General features: G+C 38.9%; 1 protein-coding gene across 1 annotated transcript in view; it reads left to right on the forward strand.

The window, feature by feature from the left end:
• LOC109112582 (protein furry homolog-like) overlaps positions 1-17993 on the forward strand; it is a 70374-nt gene extending 52381 nt beyond the window's left edge. The window contains 18 exon segments of the mRNA XM_042777660.1: positions 287-402; positions 644-844; positions 1732-1893; positions 2005-2079; positions 2155-2331; positions 3427-3435; positions 3825-4019; positions 5439-5621; positions 9073-9455; positions 11162-11369; positions 12268-12417; positions 12568-12666; positions 13502-13564; positions 14333-14350; positions 15099-15209; positions 16351-16544; positions 17294-17505; positions 17508-17993. Coding sequence (XP_042633594.1) covers positions 287-402; positions 644-844; positions 1732-1893; positions 2005-2079; positions 2155-2331; positions 3427-3435; positions 3825-4019; positions 5439-5621; positions 9073-9455; positions 11162-11369; positions 12268-12417; positions 12568-12666; positions 13502-13564; positions 14333-14350; positions 15099-15209; positions 16351-16544; positions 17294-17505; positions 17508-17596 — 2645 coding nt within the window. The 3' untranslated portion in view covers positions 17597-17993.
• Positions 17994-19164: the final 1171 nt, after the last annotated feature.

Here is a 19164-nt window from a genome sequence, read left to right on the forward strand (position 1 = left end):
CTTGGTGAATAAGTATTAATTTCTGAAAAAAAGAAAAATCTTTCCGAATTTTTTTAATTCCATTGATTATGTATATAAAATGCTTTCATATGTAACTATGTATTATATATTATTATTTGTTATATATTTATCTATTTACACACTTATCATCTGCAACACAATGATGGGGTCTCAAGCTAAACTGTGCTGTCATATAACGTGGTGCTGAAGTATATATACTGTATATGTAATCTCTTCCCCTTTGACCTCCTCTCTTTTAGTTATTGTTGGAGGGGTTGTTGAAGAGTGTGGAGGTGTTTTTTATAGATATTATATAGTGTATTGTGTGTTATTGACCTGTCTGCTGCTCCTGTCAAACAGTTCAACTTGGAAATCATGAAGATCATTGGCAAATATGTACAGGTCTGTGTACAGCTTACTCTTTCTGTAGTCAACAGTCGGAACATCAGTCCCTCCAATTATTTATTTTAGTATGCCTGTCCCATTTTAACAGAATATGAATACAGAGCATTCCATGTGAATTTCTTTACCTGGCTTTTATTGAAGCTTTTCGTCTCGTGGGTCACTCGAGGTTAAATCAAGGGGAGGTATGGTGAAAAATGGCTCAAGTCTTTTGGCGTTTGTTGTGTCTGCATTGCTACAGAGCCTGTACTGGAAGGAGGCCCAGAACATTCTGAAGTTGGTGGTGTCCCGCTCTGCAAGTCTGGTGGTTCCCGATGAGGTGCAGCGCTCCTACAGCACAGAGTCGACCGGCTCCCCGGAGATCGCTTTCACACGCATATTCAACAACTCATCTAAAGAACTGCCAGGAAAAACATTGGACTTCCACTTTGACATCTCAGAGGTACTTGGCCTGCCATCTTCTCTGTCTTCAGCCACTTTTATTTTGTTTATATGTACACTGCTGTTCAAAGGGTTGGGGTCAGTAAGTGTTTTTTTTTTTTTTTTAATGAAATTTTTATCTTTTATTCACCAATGACACATTTGAATTTTCACAATGACTTTTATAATGTTACAAAAGATTTCTGTTTCAAATAAATGCTGTCTTTTTGAACTTTGTTCATAAATGATTGGGGGCAGCTGTGGCCTAACGGTGAGAGATTTGGACTTGTAACCAGAAGGTCGCAGGTTCGAGTCTCGGTGCTGGCAGGAGTTGTAGGTGGGAGGGAGTGAATGAACAGCGCTCTCTTCCACCCTCATTACCCATGGCTGAAGTGCCCTTGAGCAAGGCACTGAACCCCCAGTTGCTCCCCGGGCGCTGGATCTATAGCTGCCCACTGCTCCGGGTGTGTGTTCACGGTGTGTTCACATTCTCACTGCTGTGTGTGTACACTTGGATGGGTTAAATGCAGAGCACCAATTTCGAGTATGGGTCACCATACTTGACAAATGTCACGACTTTCACTTTCACTTTCAAATATGTATCACGTTTCCACTAAACCTTGAAAACATTTATACAAATGTTTCTTTAGCAGCAAATCAGTATATTAGAATGATTTCTGAAGGATCATGTGACTGAAGACTGGAGTAATGATGCTGAAGATTTAGCTTTGTGTCACAGGAATACATTTTATAATATATCAAAATAGAAAACAGCTATTTAAAATTGTAAAAATATTTCACAGTATTACTGTTTTGCTGTAGCCCCAAATTTTTGAAGGCTAATGTAAATCTATTGTAGTTTCAAACCTTTTTTAACTTTGACACTGTTTTTTAACATTTGACCTACAGACACCTATTATAGGTCATAAGTATGGAGACCAGCGAAGTGCAGCAGGGCGTAATGGAAAACCGCAGGTAATTGCCGTGACGAGAAGCACCTCGTCTACTTCCTCTGGCTCCAATTCAAATGGGCTGGTGCCAGTCAGCTGGAAGAGGCCACAGCTCTCACAGGTATTGTCACCTATTTTGAAAATCTTTCAATTCTTAATGAACCAACTGCAGCTTTGATTGCTTTTTTATTGCAACTCTTATTTTAATGGTGATATTGTTATCTGCTTCCAGAGAAGAACCCGGGAGAAACTGATGAATGTCCTATCTCTGTGTGGCCCAGAGTCCGGCCTGCCTAAAAACCCCTCTGTACGTTTTCCTTCTGTATTCATTAAATTATCAGGTTACGTTTTAGCAGTGGCTAATTACACCTCTTTTCTGTAGGTGGTGTTCTCTTCAAATGAGGATTTGGATGCAGGTGACCAACAGACCAGTCTGATCCCTACTGTAGAGGAAGTGACACGGGAGGAGGAAGTGCAAGCAGAGGATGCAGGAAGTGAACAGCAGTTTGGTGTCTTCAAGGACTTTGACTTCCTGGATGTTGAGTTGGAGGATGGAGAGGTGAGCACTAATGCTCTTGGCATGTTGCCTCATCTTTTGATAATTAACAAACAATCCTCAATTTTTTTTTCTTGCAAGCATCTCAGATAGGGATGCAACGATGCCATTTTTTTCACAACCGATCCGATACCAGCACAGTTTATTGTTTTTGTTTTTAAATCAGTGTAGAATTTTATACCTCAATGCATGTTGACCTGATCATCCCTGTTTGTGTTAAACACAATCTACTAAATATAGACAAATTCATTATACATAAAAATATATAATCATATTCTATGACAAAAATACTATTAGAAACAAGGTTAGTGGATAATTCAGCAGCAAAAGTTACTCTAGAAAATCATGAGTGCTCAATCATTTAAAAACATTATTTAGTGGGGACCAAATAAAAGTGAATAAGTGCAGGACTAAATCTGGTAAACTGTTACACATTGCTCTTTGTATTGTTGTAAAATACATTCATGAAAAGCAATTAAATATATTTATGTATAAACATATACTATACAATTAAAAGACGTTTCTTTTAAATGTGTAGCACAGTAATGAGGCAGCAACATATGATAGATAGGACAGAACAAGAAAAGCTATTAATAATCTTTCATTGCGCAAAAGTATTATAATATGAAAGGCTCAAAGATGACTGACAGCCGCAGTGGAGAGAAGAGTTTACAGGAACTTAAATTTAACAACTTGTATATTCATCTGAATCGCACATTAAACTATGGAACGGCTTCAGAACACTTAGAATATAGTGCACGAAAACTTTATGGTGCTTTCATAATTTTTTTGTTTCTTTCGTTGGGCTTAATAATAACAGAATAGTATACGTACAATATCTGATTTGGATTGGTCTTGTCTAACTGATACCCGATCCGGCAGAAAATGGCAGTATTGGAGCCAATACTGATACTGAGTATCAGATCAGAGCATCCCTAATCTCAGAACTGTTTCATGTTTCATCCTTAACAAAGAGAGAGTCTATATGTGTTTGTATTTCTCTGACATCACCTGTGTCCGTTTGTGTGCCTCCACATTATCTCTGTGTTTTAACTCTCCCTAATACTCTTGTTATCTTTTTTCCTCTTTTGCGTCCAGGAGCTTCAGGTAAGTTTTAAGCAGTGTTCAGGGAAACATTTGTGTTTTAATCTATAATTGATTGGCTTCATCATTCAGTTAAAGATATGCCCCTTCAGAAGTTTCACAATATGTAATGTGATTCCTGCTAGCCAATCAAGTGGGTTTGTTTTGATACTTGTGGCTAATGAGTGTCACAAGTACATGGATGGCGCAAATGAGCAATTTAAATGGTCATTGTTGTGGTGTTCTCCGTGTTCACCGACCCCACTGTGCTCTGTGGTTATGCGTATTGTATCGTGTTTTGTATAGTGAATTCATTTAATTTCTTGTCCTTTATTTTTTCTGTAGTTCGCATTGCTTGCAGTTAAAAGTTGATCTGCTTTGCTCTCGTTGACTTTGTCCTGTTTCACCTGCAGGGGGAGAGCATGGACAACTTCAACTGGGGTGTGAGACGCCGCTCTCTGGAAAGCATTGACAAAGGTGACACGCCGTCTCTGCAGGACTGCCAGTATTCCGGCAGCACACCCAGTCTCATCCAGCCGGAGGACACCGATGAGTCATCTGAGGAGGAGGTACTGAGCGCTAGCCAGATTCTCACCCGCTCCAACCTCGTAAGTCCCCTCTCCTCTGGGCCCCCTCGTCACAGGGGGCACCGGCATGGTGTGTCTGTGCGCCAAATTGGGCTTAGACGCTGCCACAGCCTACGTAGACGGGGTTAGACGCTTGCTTTCTGCATAACCCACACTTCCAGTATCTTTAGACAGGTGTCCTCTGTACTTCTCCCTGCCACCCAACCAAGCCAATTATTCATTTTTAGTACTCCAAAACCCTTCTTTGACTCTTAATTCCATTTTGATTCCCTTTTTTTATTTGTTTTGAGTAAGTATGGTGATGGGGACCCATTTTTTCTGTCTTTTTATTAGCCAGAGTAACTTTAATACATTATAGCTGTTTTGCATTCTTCTACTAACTTTGACATAGGTTTTTAGACCCTTGACAGCATGATCTCATTTCGAGGCCCACACAGAATCTGCACATACACACTGCTCAGCAGAGTTCCACAAAATTGAAACATCCATCATTAATACAGTTATCACTGTTCTTGAGTGTTTTGTTGATTTTTTGTATATTTTTGTTTTTTTTTTTTTTGTTTTGTGTAATTTGATAGTACTTTCCACTTAAGGCTGGAATACTCTACACAGCTTCTTAAATCTGAACACATTTTAAAACACTAGGCATTATAAACTTTCCGACATTGTAAATGGTTGAAGATTATGGCTAAAGATTACACACTAACAGACTTTTAAGTTTTTCCGAACACAACAAACTCACACAGAAACGTAACCAAAAAATCTGTATGTCATACAGTGATTTTCTGTGAAATCTGTCAACTCTGACTGACCCAAATCTGCAGACTGCCTCAACAAGCATTGGTTCATCCAGACTGCAAAATGTATATTTTATACCAGACTTTAATTTAACACATTTTAAAATGTTTTTTGCCTTAAAAATCAGAAAATGCCCAGTATTCAGTATATTACTTGTGAGCCTACTTTTTACTTTAACAGCTTCAAATAGTTTTTCTGCATGAATGTTAACTATGCACTATGAACTTAATTTTTCTTTTTCTTTTTTTTTCTCTAACCTCTAATAATTTTTTTTCACCCTTTCGCTTGCTATGGGGCATGAGCTACTAAGCAGAGCTTAAGAAAACTGATCATTTAAACGCTTCTGTGTGAAAGTCATCATCTTTTCCTGTTTTTGTGTCTTTCCTCCTACACTGTTTGAATAAGTCTGAAAGATGTAATGTAATTGGTCTTGCCAGGCTTACGTCATTTATTGGCATGTCGCATGTTGTCATGATACAAGATGATTATGAAATATTATGAAGTGCAGAACTCAGGAACTATTTTCCATTGAACAGCTATAGGTGCATGCAGCATAACACTTAGTTTAGGCAGAGACTTCTACATGCTTCATTATGCTTCATTTTTTTACTAACTATTGATTCACTTTTCCTTTTCATGCAGCTTAATAGTGATTCAGCGACTGATGACGCCATATCCAATCATATGGACTCCCTCCAGCAGTCGCAAGAATCCTCCAGTAGTGTCTTGACTGAAGAGGCCATGCCTACCCCACCGCTGCCCCGCCCAGAAAGCCCCACCCATGAGACCGCCCACTCTGACAGCAATAGCAGCCAGCTGCCTGAGGTGGGATCAATCAGGAGTCTCAATAAATTGTGGTGCACGGGTGCTTTTTAGCCATTTGCTTTTTGCTTTCTTATGGAGTCAACTAGTGCTGTTTTCTAACCTATCAAATTCCCTGTATCATGCAAAAGTGTCAATTTCAAGCTTTTAATGCAGACCTTGCTGCTAAAGTGTTTCCGGAAAGTGTTTTATTTTGAACACTGGGCACTATCTGTTTCCTTTGCCAAAATACTGGCACATGCTCTCTTTTCCTCGCACTGGGTGTTGCTTTATGGGATGCTTGCCATCATTGACAGTAGATAATGATTGACTCCTATGTGGTTGGGGCTTGCTTGCCTGCTTGATGTTTGATTCGGGAAGAGATTATCAAAGACAAACATACACCTCAGGCCTGCTGTGCTAGAACTACCTCAAATTTGGTCCCAGAAAGGTTGAAAAACACAGACGTTAACACACTTTAGGCTCTGACGAAGACCACTCACTTCTATCCATGGACCTGCCATCTCATTGTGAGTATTAGTGAAAACCCACCATTCTACGAGGTTTGGAAGGCTGAATCCCCAAACATGAGTTTCATGTGCATTTTCTTTATTTTGTCCATTTGTGTTACATCATCCCTGACTGTTTTACACTGACTGAGATTATATCTGTAGATATCAATTGATCAGTTTAGACAAGCATATTTATTTGCCAATCATCCAGATAGCATCTGTAACAACTTCCAGAAGCAAGGGGATGAGGTTAAACACACAATGTGGAAAATGAGCAGAAACTCATGTATGTTGAGTTTGTCCTTTTACAACCCTGTTAAAGCAATCATTCACCCAGACATTGGCATTGTTTACTCACCCTCATTTTGGAACACAAATTAAGAAATTTTGAAGAATGTTCATGCTGATTTTTTTCCATAGAATGAAAGCTGTCACCACGTGCTGTCAAGCTCCACAACTACAAAAAAAATATATATATATAATCAAAAGAGTCCATATCATTAATGCATTATATTTCATGTCTTCTGAATCAATATTATAAACAGACTGAAATGTAATCTTAACCAATGGCATTCTGTGTTTTTGACATCAAGTTTGAATATGTGAGAGCTACAGTGGAGGGGAAGCTTTCAATGAGTTAAGACTACATTACTGTTCCTTGCAAAAAGCTGGTGTATGAGAAGACTTTGAATATAGTAAATAAGTGGTTTGTTCCACTTTTATGGAGCTCTTTTGTCTCCTCTTGATCACGTTATGCTTTCATTGAATGGAAAGTGCAGTGTGAAGACTCTTCAAAGTATATTTTGTGTTTCAGTGTCATGCATTTTGAAACAGCATAAGGGTGAATAAGTAGCGACTCATTTTTTGGTGAACTATCCCTTTAAATCGAAGAGCATGCAATGCAGTAGTAATCAAGTAAACAAAAGGCACAGCCCGACTGAGAGGACATTAAAGACTGCTAACAAGCTTTAGCCAGCCATGTTACTAACACTGTAACTTAACTAACTGCGGCTATCTGAATATTTTATTTTTTATTTGGTTGATTTTAAATGATGCAGTTCTATTCTAGAAAAAAAATATTTTTAGGATGTTCCCCCAGGTCAACCTTCATACACACAACCATCCTTTTTCATTTTTTTTCCAGTCACAATGAATCTGTGTGAATGTCCTCTGGTCACAATTCATAGCAGAATACCTCTCCTGTTGATGTTGATGTTAATGAATGAACTTTTGATCAGTACCTGCTCAGTCCAGCCAAGACCAGTTGAGTCCAGTCAAGTCATACCTCAATATCAGCTCAAGGGCATCTCGCCTGTCATTCCTCCAGCTCTTAGCGTAATGAGTCCAGATAAAACCATCGATAGTCTTACTCATCTGCTTGGCCACCACAGCCAAGAACGCCTAAAAGCTTTCTCTAATACCACCTCTATGGCTCCACGCCACCCACCCTTCTTCTCTTAATGCATTAGACTCATAAATAGAACAAAGCAGGAGAAGAAGAAAAAAAGAAACTCAAGTTCGTTCAGTTAGATGTTGTTTTTTTTTTTGTCTCCTTTAAACTATGTTTGAATAATACATGAGTCTGAGATGGAACAGTTTGTTCCTAGAGATGTTTTTACCATCATTTATGCTGTGTGCTGGAATTTAACAAAATGATAACATCCATTATACATCTCAAAGGTCTTGAGATTTAAAGACTTTGTGACACTGAGGTCATGTGACATTGTCAACCATTGCATGGTTGTGTGTGATCTCCAAAAGTTTGAACGTTAAACCACTCATTTGTAAGTAGTGGCCGACTATATAATAGTGGTCGATAATATTGCTAATATTTGGCATTTTTATTTAATCGGCATCATTTTTGTCTAATAAGTGTCGAAAGCCAGACTATTTTTTTTATTCTATATATATATATATATATATATATATATATATATATATATATATATATTTTTTTTTTTTTTTTTATAACAGTGTCAGGAACACAGGATCTCCCGTTTCCCATCTTAATTAGTTTACTGGGGTTTATTTTCAAAATTATTATTAATATAGTACATATAGTACATTTTATGTAAAATAAATTTAATTGCAACATGTTATTTACTATTTTTAAAATTAAATGCAAACGAGAATAAATGGATGGATAACTTACATATCTTGTCTTTATAATGGCAATTGGCCACCTTACTCTAAGATATTAGATATCAGCTATCAAAAAAAAAATCATTGGCTGAACACTAGTTTTAAGCAACTGTTGCTGAAAAGACTTTCATGCTCTCTGTTTTTTTTTTTTTTTTTTTTTTTTTTTTTGTGGTTACATGAAGTAGAAGATAGTAGAACAAGTCATACACTATATATTGAATTACGTGAATATTGGCTTATGCAAGTATCCATTGAGTCTTGATTGTCAGATATGTTATGAGGCTCAGGGTAAAGTGGTTTCCCCATGAGTTTGATTGATTTTTATAGTTAGCTGTTATTTAGCTCAGTGCTTTTATGTGATTTATGAATGGAAATACAGTGGTCCATTTAATTTAGATCCTCTGATGTCACAGGTTTGTTCCTCAGCTGGTCTCATTTGCATTATAAGTCAGTGGTGAAAGATTAGCCCTGTAGCATTATTGATTTTTCCTCTCATAATAGAAGCACAGAATGCGTATAGTAAGGCCGTTGTTAGTGGCTGTGCTTAAGGGTCCCTTGGTGATGTTCACTCTAAGTGTAATGTTCACCACTTAGCCTGAATGTGGTCCAAAAGAAATAGTCCTTTTTATTTCAGTGAAAATAAATACAGTTTCTACAGCAACAGATCTGGAGTTTTGTGCTTACTGCACTCAAAAAGATTCAAAGATTTGTTGTGTATTATTAGAGTATAAAGTATAAAGGTATTTATTGTCCCCCAAAATACATGTTGCCCTCTTTGCCCCAGTCCTGACTGCGCTTTACTGTCATTTTTGCAACTGCAGGATGCGAGTGTAACTGCAACAGATGAATTAAGCAGCAGTGTCAGTGAGGATACAGGGTTTGGAAGTGCCCCTCTTTTACCCTCAGACCACCCTGAGCTTTGTGACTTACCTGACTCCCAGGACCCCACCTACGACCTGGACCCAGCACCCCCTCCGCCACCAGCTGTGGACAGCCCGCCTGGATCCCTTTTTGATGACGAGCCGGTGCTGCCTCCCCCTGTCATAGACTCCACCTTGGACTTCATGTGCGAGGAGGAGACAGTTCTGCCCCTGGCTCTGGACTCGGCCCCTGATTCAGTATGTGAGGAGGACGTGACCCTGGCTCTGAAAGAGCTAGATGATAGATGTGAGGAAGAAGAGGCAGATTTTTTCGGCATGTCCAGGTTGGTCTGTGATTTCTGTAGTAATCATTCAAGGGGTTGAAAGTTGAGTCAGTCATGGCTCTGTTCCTAAACCCTACCTTATTGTCGACTAACAACATAGACAGCTACCTTCAAGGCAGCATCCTAACCAAAGTGCAAAGTGTATTACTTGAATGCCAGGTTACACAACTAGCTCCTCTCACATGAAGCACAACATATGAAATTATCAGTTATGAAATATACAGTCAGTTAAAGGTTGCCCAGATGCCTTTTTATTCCCTATTATGTGTAACAACTTTGGTCAGGAGGGCACATAAGATGCTCTCTAGTTAGGCCGCTCACAATGTTTTGAGTGTGTAGTATAATTAAAATAGTGGAAAAGTTTTTTTTTTTTTTTTTTTTTTTTTAATCTTCCTGACCTAAAACTTTTGAAAGGTAGTGTAAATACCCAAAATATGTATTGTTGTTTTCAAATATACTTCCAAAGTTTAATATCACATGCTTCACATAACCATGATTTTTCAAGTGGACTGCAGATTTATTTTACTTTTGATGTCATAACATAGTACATGGTGTGAGGCAAACCTGTGTGAAGTTATCTTTATTTATATGTAAATAATATAGGGCTTTTCCAAATTTTATTATGTACACATTATTGTCTTTGACTGATCATTGCAGATTAGCATTCACACTGCAAATACGTTGTGGTCATATGCATTTCTGACTTCCTCCAAATGTGATTCGAGTGATCACATCACAAAACATTTTGGACCCCATTTACAGCTGTACATATAGCCGTTCACTTTGGATCTTTAGACTTTTTTTGCTCTGTACTGTACCATTTAATACCATTCAACATTGCTTATCTTCTGCCGTGAATAATAAGGATGAGTTTTATTAATGCTTTGAATGGTGATCTCATACTTGGCAACATCATTGCTCTTGAAGGTCAGCCATCTATACGAGAGCACATCACAAAGTGCCCCCACAAACTCACTTAATTCATTCTTATACACACACTTCCTCTGCAGTGCTATATATCATCCTCTAAGCCCTGATGTGTCCGGCTCTATCATGATCGATTAATAAAAATTATAGGCAGCGATTCAACAAAGGGCTCTAATTCGATTTTTGCACAATGAGGGCCTTTCTGTGCTCTTCCTGGCAACTTTCTATGCCTGAGATCCATTTAGCAGAAAGAGAGCCTGAGTGTGAGAACCGCTCTTGTGCGGCGCAGCAGCAGCAGCGAGTGGGGGAGGGAGTGAGAGGGAAAAACAGAGAACGTCACAAACGCAGCGGGAGAATTTAGGCTAACACGTGAGGTGAAAAGCTCGGAGAGGGAACGGCGAAAAAGAGCACAAAGACAGTGAAGAGAGCAATAAAAGCTTTTAGTGAAGATGAAGGAAATGTCTTCCACGCCTTTCAGCAGCACTGGTCTCAGATTCTTCTATTCGGTCTGCTTCATCAAGCTCTTCGGCCCTACAGGCCTGTAAGTGTGTGTTTGTCTCTGTGTGCTTATGTTGTGTTTCTGTGCATCTGCAGAAGATTTGGACTGTAACAACACTGCAGCACAGGACATCTGCAGAGAGAGAGAGAGAGAGGAGGGAGATCTTGATAGAAAGAACAGCATGTCTCTGTTTACGTTTTTCCTCCTGAATGATGTAATGCTTTGTGTACTCATGTCTCTATGTGTGTTTGAGTCTAGCTCTTTTCTTCTCTGTTCACAGTCAAGATGAGGGTGATGCAGACGGCTTTCCTGAACTCCAGGCCTCACCACCTCCGTCGCCCTTTCTTTCGGCTATTTTGGCAGCATTCCAGCCCGTAGCCTATGACGACGAAGAGGACGCCTGGCGTTGCCATGTCAACCAGATGTTGTCAGACTCAGATGGGTCTTGTGCTGTTTACACCTTCCATGTGTTCTCAAAACTCTTCCAGGTAAAAACGAGATTGTTTGTGAGTGTGTACCTGCATGTTACATGAATATGAATATACAGTTTTTTGCAGATACACTACAGTTCAAAAATCTGTTGTTAGTAAGGTTTTGTTATTACTTTTATTCAGCAAGTATTAATTAAATTGATCAAAAGACATTTATAATGTTACAAAAGATTTCTGATAAATGCTTTTCCTTATCAAAGAATCGTGAAATATTTTTATCATGGTTTCCACAAAAATATTAAGCAGCACAACTGTTTTCATCATTGATAATATAAAAAAAAATATTTCTTAAGCAGCAAATTAGCATATTAGAATGATTTCTAAAGACTGGAGTAATGACTGCTGAAAATTCAGCTCTTCCATCACAAGAATAAATTACATTTTAAATTATATTTGTATAGAAAAGTTTTAATTTTTTAATAAGAGACTTCAACTTTTCAAAAACAATTAATACAAATCTTACCACCCAGAACATTTTTGAAAAGAGGTCTACTTACATTTATAAAAATGGGTTCTTAAACTATGGCCAATTTTGTCTGTATGGACTCTTAAACTTTTAACTGTCATTAGTTTATTTGTCTACTTATAATTTCCAGCAGTGTGTTGACATGCATCACAAGAAAGTACTAGCATGTTTTTTCTTGAACCATCATCAACAAATGTCTTTTCCAACATCTCAAATCCCCATTTTAAGCATTTTTGGAATGAATTGTCAGACTTCACTTTCTAGACATACAACTAATTTAATTGATAGCATTTTATGTATCCTAAACACACTATTTTTTATTTCATAATCAAATTTGTGTAAGTGATATTTACCATAGCTTGTTATTTGACTGATTCATAGCTTGGTGTTTTTCTGCAGTACTGAGTTGATTCTCTCCTGTCTCTTTAGCACATTCAGAGGAAATTTGACTTGATTACCCATTCCTCAGTACGATTCCTCGGTGAGGGGCTGCAACGAATGGGAAACCAGTTCCTCAGCTCTCTAGAGGTCATGACCTCCTGCTCCCAGTGTCCTACAGTCCTACTGGATGCTGAAACTGTGAGTGTACACTTACTTTGCACCTCACATCTGAAAATGAGCTTATTGATAGTTGTGTAGTTACACTTCAGCCCAATCATTTATCTATATGTGTGATAGTGTGCAATAATACAACATGTTGGTATATTTAGTAAACTGTGTGTGTTTTAGCTGGTCTCCTGTGGGCTCTTGGAGACTCTGAAGTTCAGTGTGTTGGAGTTACAAGAGCATCTGGACACTTACAACAGCAAGAGAGAAGCAGCCAAACAGGTGAGATGCTAACTTCAGTTATGTATCCGTGTATAATATTGTGGTGTTGTGTGTTTTTATTTTTTCCAAGTATTTCAAAGCCATATGATGTCTTTGAGTAAGGAACAAATGCAAAATTTAAGTTACTCACTGTAAATCTTTCTTTAAATCTGATGCAATAATGAAAGAATGTCTTTGGTTTCATTAAGGCAGAAGCAGTACACTGATTTTCAGCTATATCCAATTCCTGTGTAGTTTGTTAGTTAAAGTTTAGTCTTTAAACCCATCTTTAAAGGGTGATGTTGAGGATGCAATGGAGGAGAGACAGCAGAGGAGAGTAAGCTGACAGTGCAGGATCATAAAACGTCTCTTTGCAGTTATTGTTAGCTGGTAAATCATATAAGGATGTTGATTTAGCCAGCGTTAGCTTCCGTTAGCACCCATCTAGAATCTACAGCAGCCAATTTCTCTCCATGCACGGTCACTAAGAATAGCCTCACGGAGGCCCTAAATCATTTAGCTGGGCGGACAGGCTCAGGAAGGGGAGTAGAGGGGGCAGATGGGATTGTGGATGACTAGAGGACAGTAATTGGATGAGACACAGGCACTGCCTCTAGAGCATTATGTGCCGACCCCTCTGTGCTTAAACAGACCCTCTTTAATTTGCTAAGTAGCAGACTCTTATTAAATTTACCTCACACACACTCCTATATGCACTATTAGTCTCTCCCTCTATTTCTGTTTCGCATTCTCAGGAACGTCATCTGTCTTTGCTCACGTTCACAACATCAGAAATTTCACTTCACTTCTCTGCCTTTTGGTTAATAGGGTATCTCATTTCTGTTTCTCCTTGCAGTGGTTGGATAACTGCAGAAAGACCTTCGGTGATAAAGACCAGCGACCCAACTCTCAAGCTCAGGTATAAAAAAAAATAAATGCTTCCACACACTCACCTCACTGCATGCTTGTGAACGTTTGTGCTCTAAACAATTCTATTCATCTGAGAAATAAAACCGAATGTAAGAACATCTCTAAGAATGGAAGCAGAGTTGATTCGAGGGCAGCTGATCTTTCTATTACCCATAACCAGGCCCACACAGAATCGGTGCTCCTGAACTCACCACAGATTTCTGCAGAATTCAAATGTCTGTTATTCATTTCGAGTTTTGCACATCCTTTTCATCCACACAACTGAGTAGATTTTCTCCAAAAATGAAAATAGTTTGTCTCTTATGGTAGAGGGTTTACCTTTAATGCTCTCTGTGTCTAACTCTTCTATTCATCTTAGTCTCTGCTGTCCCAGCGAACAGCATCTTTATTTTCTGTGATGTTAAGTGTTTTTGCAATTTTGTGATGCCACAGTTGATATTTCTCTGTCTTACTGAAACTTGCATCTGTCTCGCTCTCTTTTATTTCCCTTTTTTATCTATTTGCATATATTTAGAAATGTAACAAATGTTTGAGTGTACATAATACTGGGGAAAACATATTAAGTCATTTCTCCTCCTAGAAAGCATTGCATGTGACTGCATTTTTTTCTGTCATTGTTAATTATCAACAGACTGCAATATTTCTATCTCTGTTTCTCCTGTGTTTGGTCTTAAGGTGTTATCAGCACACTAATTTTTGGTCTTTCTCTCATTTCCTGTGTTTCCTCTTTTTGTGACCTGCTGTCCTTTTTGCTTAGCAAATGGAAATGCTAGCAGTAAGTGGTTTATCATATTTAAGAGCCTGTCACAATCCTTTCTATTTAGACATGCATACTGAACATTCATCTATACTTCACTGATACATCTGCACAGTCGTTCTCAACCAATCAGAATTCAGAACTACGCCTACATCTGATCTCTTAACACTGCTACAAAAGTGTCTAATTCATGATTATTCATAAATCATCACTACATGCTTCATCATGATGATTATTTAATTGGGATCTGCATACTTACAGTTTTGACCTTGCTTGCTAAATGCTAATTTTCTAATGGGTTACTAGTGTTTTTAATGCTTTTAGAAAGTTTGACACATTATGCATACATTGTGTGATTGGACATCTGAGCGGAGGACGCGAGAGAAAAGTAGCTTTGATTATTTTTGTACTTTTCATTTTTGCATGCTCACCCCTTCATCCATCTGTCCCCTCTGCTCACTCCTGACATATTTTGGATCATGCAATTCAGATCGGACATTTTCCTGAAACATCACTCTTTCAGGGTTTAGTTCTGATAAGGGAATCATAAATGATCCACGTTTTACAAAATGATTCAACCGGGATATAACCTTGCTAACCCTTCTCTCCCTCTCAAAGCCAGGATGTTCATCCATCTGTCTTTCCCTCCATTTGTTCATTCATCTTGCCATCCGTTTATCCGATCATGCTGCTTTGCTGCTGACTGTGCGGATGATTAAAACTAAAGATGTTAAGGTGATGGTGTCATGTCTGTCTGTTTCTGTAGGAGCTGGAGTTGTGTCGACGGCTGTATAAGCTGCATTTCCAGCTCCTGCTGCTCTTTCAGGCCTACTGCAAACTCATCAGCAGAGTGGACACCATCAAGAGAGAGGCAGAGGTTTGTTTCTGCTTGTGTGTTTTGTGCTTTGTTGTCGTTCACACAGGAACCATTTTAAAGGGTTAGTTCACCCATAAATGAAAATAGTCATCATTTACTCACCTTCAAGTTGTTCCAAACCCGTACAACTTCTGTTCTTCTTCAAAACACAAATGAAGATATTTTGAATGAAACCTGAGTTCAACACACATACATAGAAAACATCAAATATGGTAAATGGAAGGATACTTGCTTGTTGTGTAAGAACAAAACTCATTGGTTGTCGTGTCAACCACATACATTTGAGCATCTGGTTAATATATATGATGTGCTGTGTGAATGTGTATATTGATCAATGTTTTTATGTGAATAAAAGCCTCAATTAAATCTCTTCATCGTATAAAGCCATCACGTGTCTTCAGAAGACTTTCGCTGTTGTTTAAGTGTCATTGTCACAACAGATTGTCAGAACTTTAACATGCAGTGTCAAGATATAAATGTATTGATAGAAGATGAAAGATTCAGTTTCATTTTGCAAGAATTTGTGTGAAAAGGCCTGTAAATTAAGCATATGCATAGATTTATGTCATATTAACAAGAAATACAAATCGTATTTGTACTGTTGTGGCTTTTTTTAAGTGCCACAAACAAAAGCTGCATGATAGAATGCACGTATGTACAGAAGACAGTTTGTTTTCTCTCTGGATTTGTGGTAGTTTGTGCTAATGTGTGCCAGTATGGACACACACAAATGTCTGACTGCACATAATGATCTTAGTGCAGTTTAACTTCCTTATGCTCACTGAGAGAGACTGATATGCTTAACACAGACCAGAGCAAAGCCATTCAGCCCAGTGCTCATCAATACTAACTCACTTACACTCTGTAGACTGCACACATACACACACAGAGCTCAGCGATATCTTTTATTTAGAAATCATTTAACAGTCCACATATATTTAGCTTTGGAGAATCCAGTTTTGAGTTAATATGCATTGCCTTAGGAATATCAGTTTCAATTTTCAATCATGTTTATTCTTAATATGATATGACTATGGTGTGCCTTAATGATTTTGTCAACTGATTGCTTGTGTACTGGCACAATGAGTGGTTTAGAGTTGTGAGAATATAGACTGAATGTTGATGCTTGTGTGTTTCTCAGGTGACTAACATGTCAGAGGAGCTGGCCATATTAGAGAGCTGTCTGAAGGAGGCAGAGTCAGTAGGTGATGGACAGGAGGGACTGGGCGAGTTTGAAGTGGACCAGTCAAGCACAGAGACGGCTATCCACTCACTCATCGAGAGCCTTAGAGCACGGGACTTCAGCACAGCCATTGCTCAAGTTAAAGCCTTCAGGTAAGATAACTAGGCGTTGAAGTTGCATTGAAACCGTATCCCAATTAAACGGCTTATCGGACAAAAAAAGTGTAGGTTGGGACTTGGATCATTTGTCAATAATATTGCACAGATAGATTATTTATAATAAACGCTGCAATATTTCATGAAAAAATCAGAGTTGACAGTTTTGATTTCATGGTGTCTTCAATGTCGCAATGAAGCTGAAATATTGTAATGCACATCCGAGTGTAACGGATTATCAAAACACAAAAAAATGTGGGTCTGGACTTGGTTCAGTCCATCAGTTGTTGATTGGAAAGAGGCAAATCTGAATGTGAGCTTTCAGGTGATTCTGAGGAAAGAGGGCGGAGTTTAAGCGACTAAATGAATGGTGAAGTCCAACATACATCACCAGTCAAAGTCTGTTGTTTAACCAGAAGATCGAATTGACATTTGACAACTTTAATAATAAATATAAACATTTATATGTTCTCTCATAACTAGAACTAAGCAAAACTCTTTGAAACTCTTTTTAATAGTTTTTCATCCTAACCAGATGTACACGAAATGTCCAAGATCTCATTCTTCATGGTTTGTATGTTAAACATTAAATATATTCTGATTGGCCAATTTCATGATAGACAGACAAATAGTTAGGATCCATAATGGAATTAAGCATCTTGTTGAACTCCTGTAGATCTCTTCCTGTATCTGTTTACCTCTATAAACCCACCTTCTGTATCTCTTACTTCTCTTCCTTCCCTCAGGTGCCTGTGGCCTAATGACATATTTGGCAGTGAGAGGGATGATGCAGTACAGACGCTGCTGCACATTTACTTCAGGCACCAGACTCTGGGTCAGACAGGCTGTTTGGCTGTGGTGGGCCCCAGCAGGGATCTTTCTCAGGCCAGCACACGCCTCATGGAGCTCAACCTTCAGATCCGTGAAGCTCTCTGCCAGACTCAGATGCACCCCCACACCCACAGACGCACATCTTGTCCCCGACCCCCACGGCCCACATCCAGACCCAAATCGACACGCAAAACACAGTCCTCAGCACTGGACTGTGAGAGCTTCACGATCTCGACTCTCTTCCTCTGGGCCGGCGAGTTTGGAGATTTTCACGTAGACTTCACCTCAAAGGGCTAAAGAATGTGTGGCTGTTAGATACTCAAAACTATTACGCACGTACCATGTTTTCCCGTCCCCCTTTCTCCAGTAGTTTAACTTCTTCAGATGTCAGAAAAAGTACGAAGAACAGGACTGGTCAAGAACCATTAGGAGGGACACTGGGCGATAATGATGCTAAATTTGAAGCTTTTTGGCGGAATGACCTATGACCTCTAGGCGGTGTCTTTTTAGAGTGATCCGCATCCTTCTGCTCCACTATGCACTGGGGCAGAGATGGGATTTGGAGTGTTATTGTGAGAATCAGAGTATCACGATGGATCAGCAAGACTGTCGCATCGCTGATCGCAAAAAGCATGCTTGAAAGAGAAGCCTGCAACAAATATTTTTTTGAGAAATGTATTTTTTAACAGTCTTAGGTTGTAAATGTTAGGATATTTAACATGTAAGCTGGGGGGGCTGCACCCTCAGTATAAAGAGTTTTATCTGTTTAACTTTATTGACCTGCATCGGGGGAGAACTTTCAGCTTTCACTGGGCCGCTCTTAAAAAGCCCTTAATCTATAACCAAAATAAGTAGCTGCCTGTAGGAAACCATAGACTCTTGTGTGTGCGTGTGTGTGAGGACGAGTGCGAGCGTGTGCTTGCGAGTGCGTTTGACATGAACTGATATTTGCACACCCGTTCTCTCTCATACATGCACGTTAACAAACCGAAAGGCACAAGTGAAGTGCAAACTGGCTGCAACTCATGGAAATATCAATAACTTATTTTACTCTGTATATATTTTAGAAAATGTATAGTGTAAAAGCAGTATTTTTCCTTGTACATTTGTGTAATGCACTGTTCAATCAGAGAGAGCTCAGTAGAGGGTAATGACTAATGCAAAAAATAGTGAGTTGAATAGCTTTTGGGATGCAAGTAAGTCACGGGCTGCCCTCCCCTTTATGATAATATGGCACCTTAATCTTCAATATTTTTGCCATATGCATTCCTTGATATCCACTGAGATCTCCATGTTGGCTCAAAGTCCCTCTCTGAGGCCCCGCTGGAGCCACTGCTGAGGGGAAACTGGGGCTAGTGTTTGTCCATGTTGGCTCTGTCTTAACCCTAGACTCAGGGCTGCACTGAGGGTTTTGTGGGCTCTGTGACGTAAGGCACTGCGCTTCGCTTGCCGAACTCCAAGAGACAAACCGCTGTCCTGAAAGCATTAACCGCAAACATGGGGGGAGGACGTTAAATCTGTCGTGGCACATTGAGAAATAAAACATTCACTGTATTCATTCCTCTGGGAGGTCTCTTCTGTTGCTTGTTTGATACATTTTGAATGCTGTTCTTAATTATTTAATGGATATATTATTTACATGGAATAATATAGTTTTTATCTAGAGGTGCATATCCCTTTTTTTTTTTTTTTTCTTCCCATCTCACATTTCTCTCTGGTTTGTCTGTCATCTGATTTATCTGCTTTTCTCTGTACTGTTAAATAAAAACCTGGTTATAAGCAACAC

This window comes from Cyprinus carpio, chromosome A20, assembly GCF_018340385.1.
Source record: "Cyprinus carpio isolate SPL01 chromosome A20, ASM1834038v1, whole genome shotgun sequence".
Classification (NCBI taxonomy): Eukaryota; Metazoa; Chordata; class Actinopteri; order Cypriniformes; family Cyprinidae; genus Cyprinus; species Cyprinus carpio.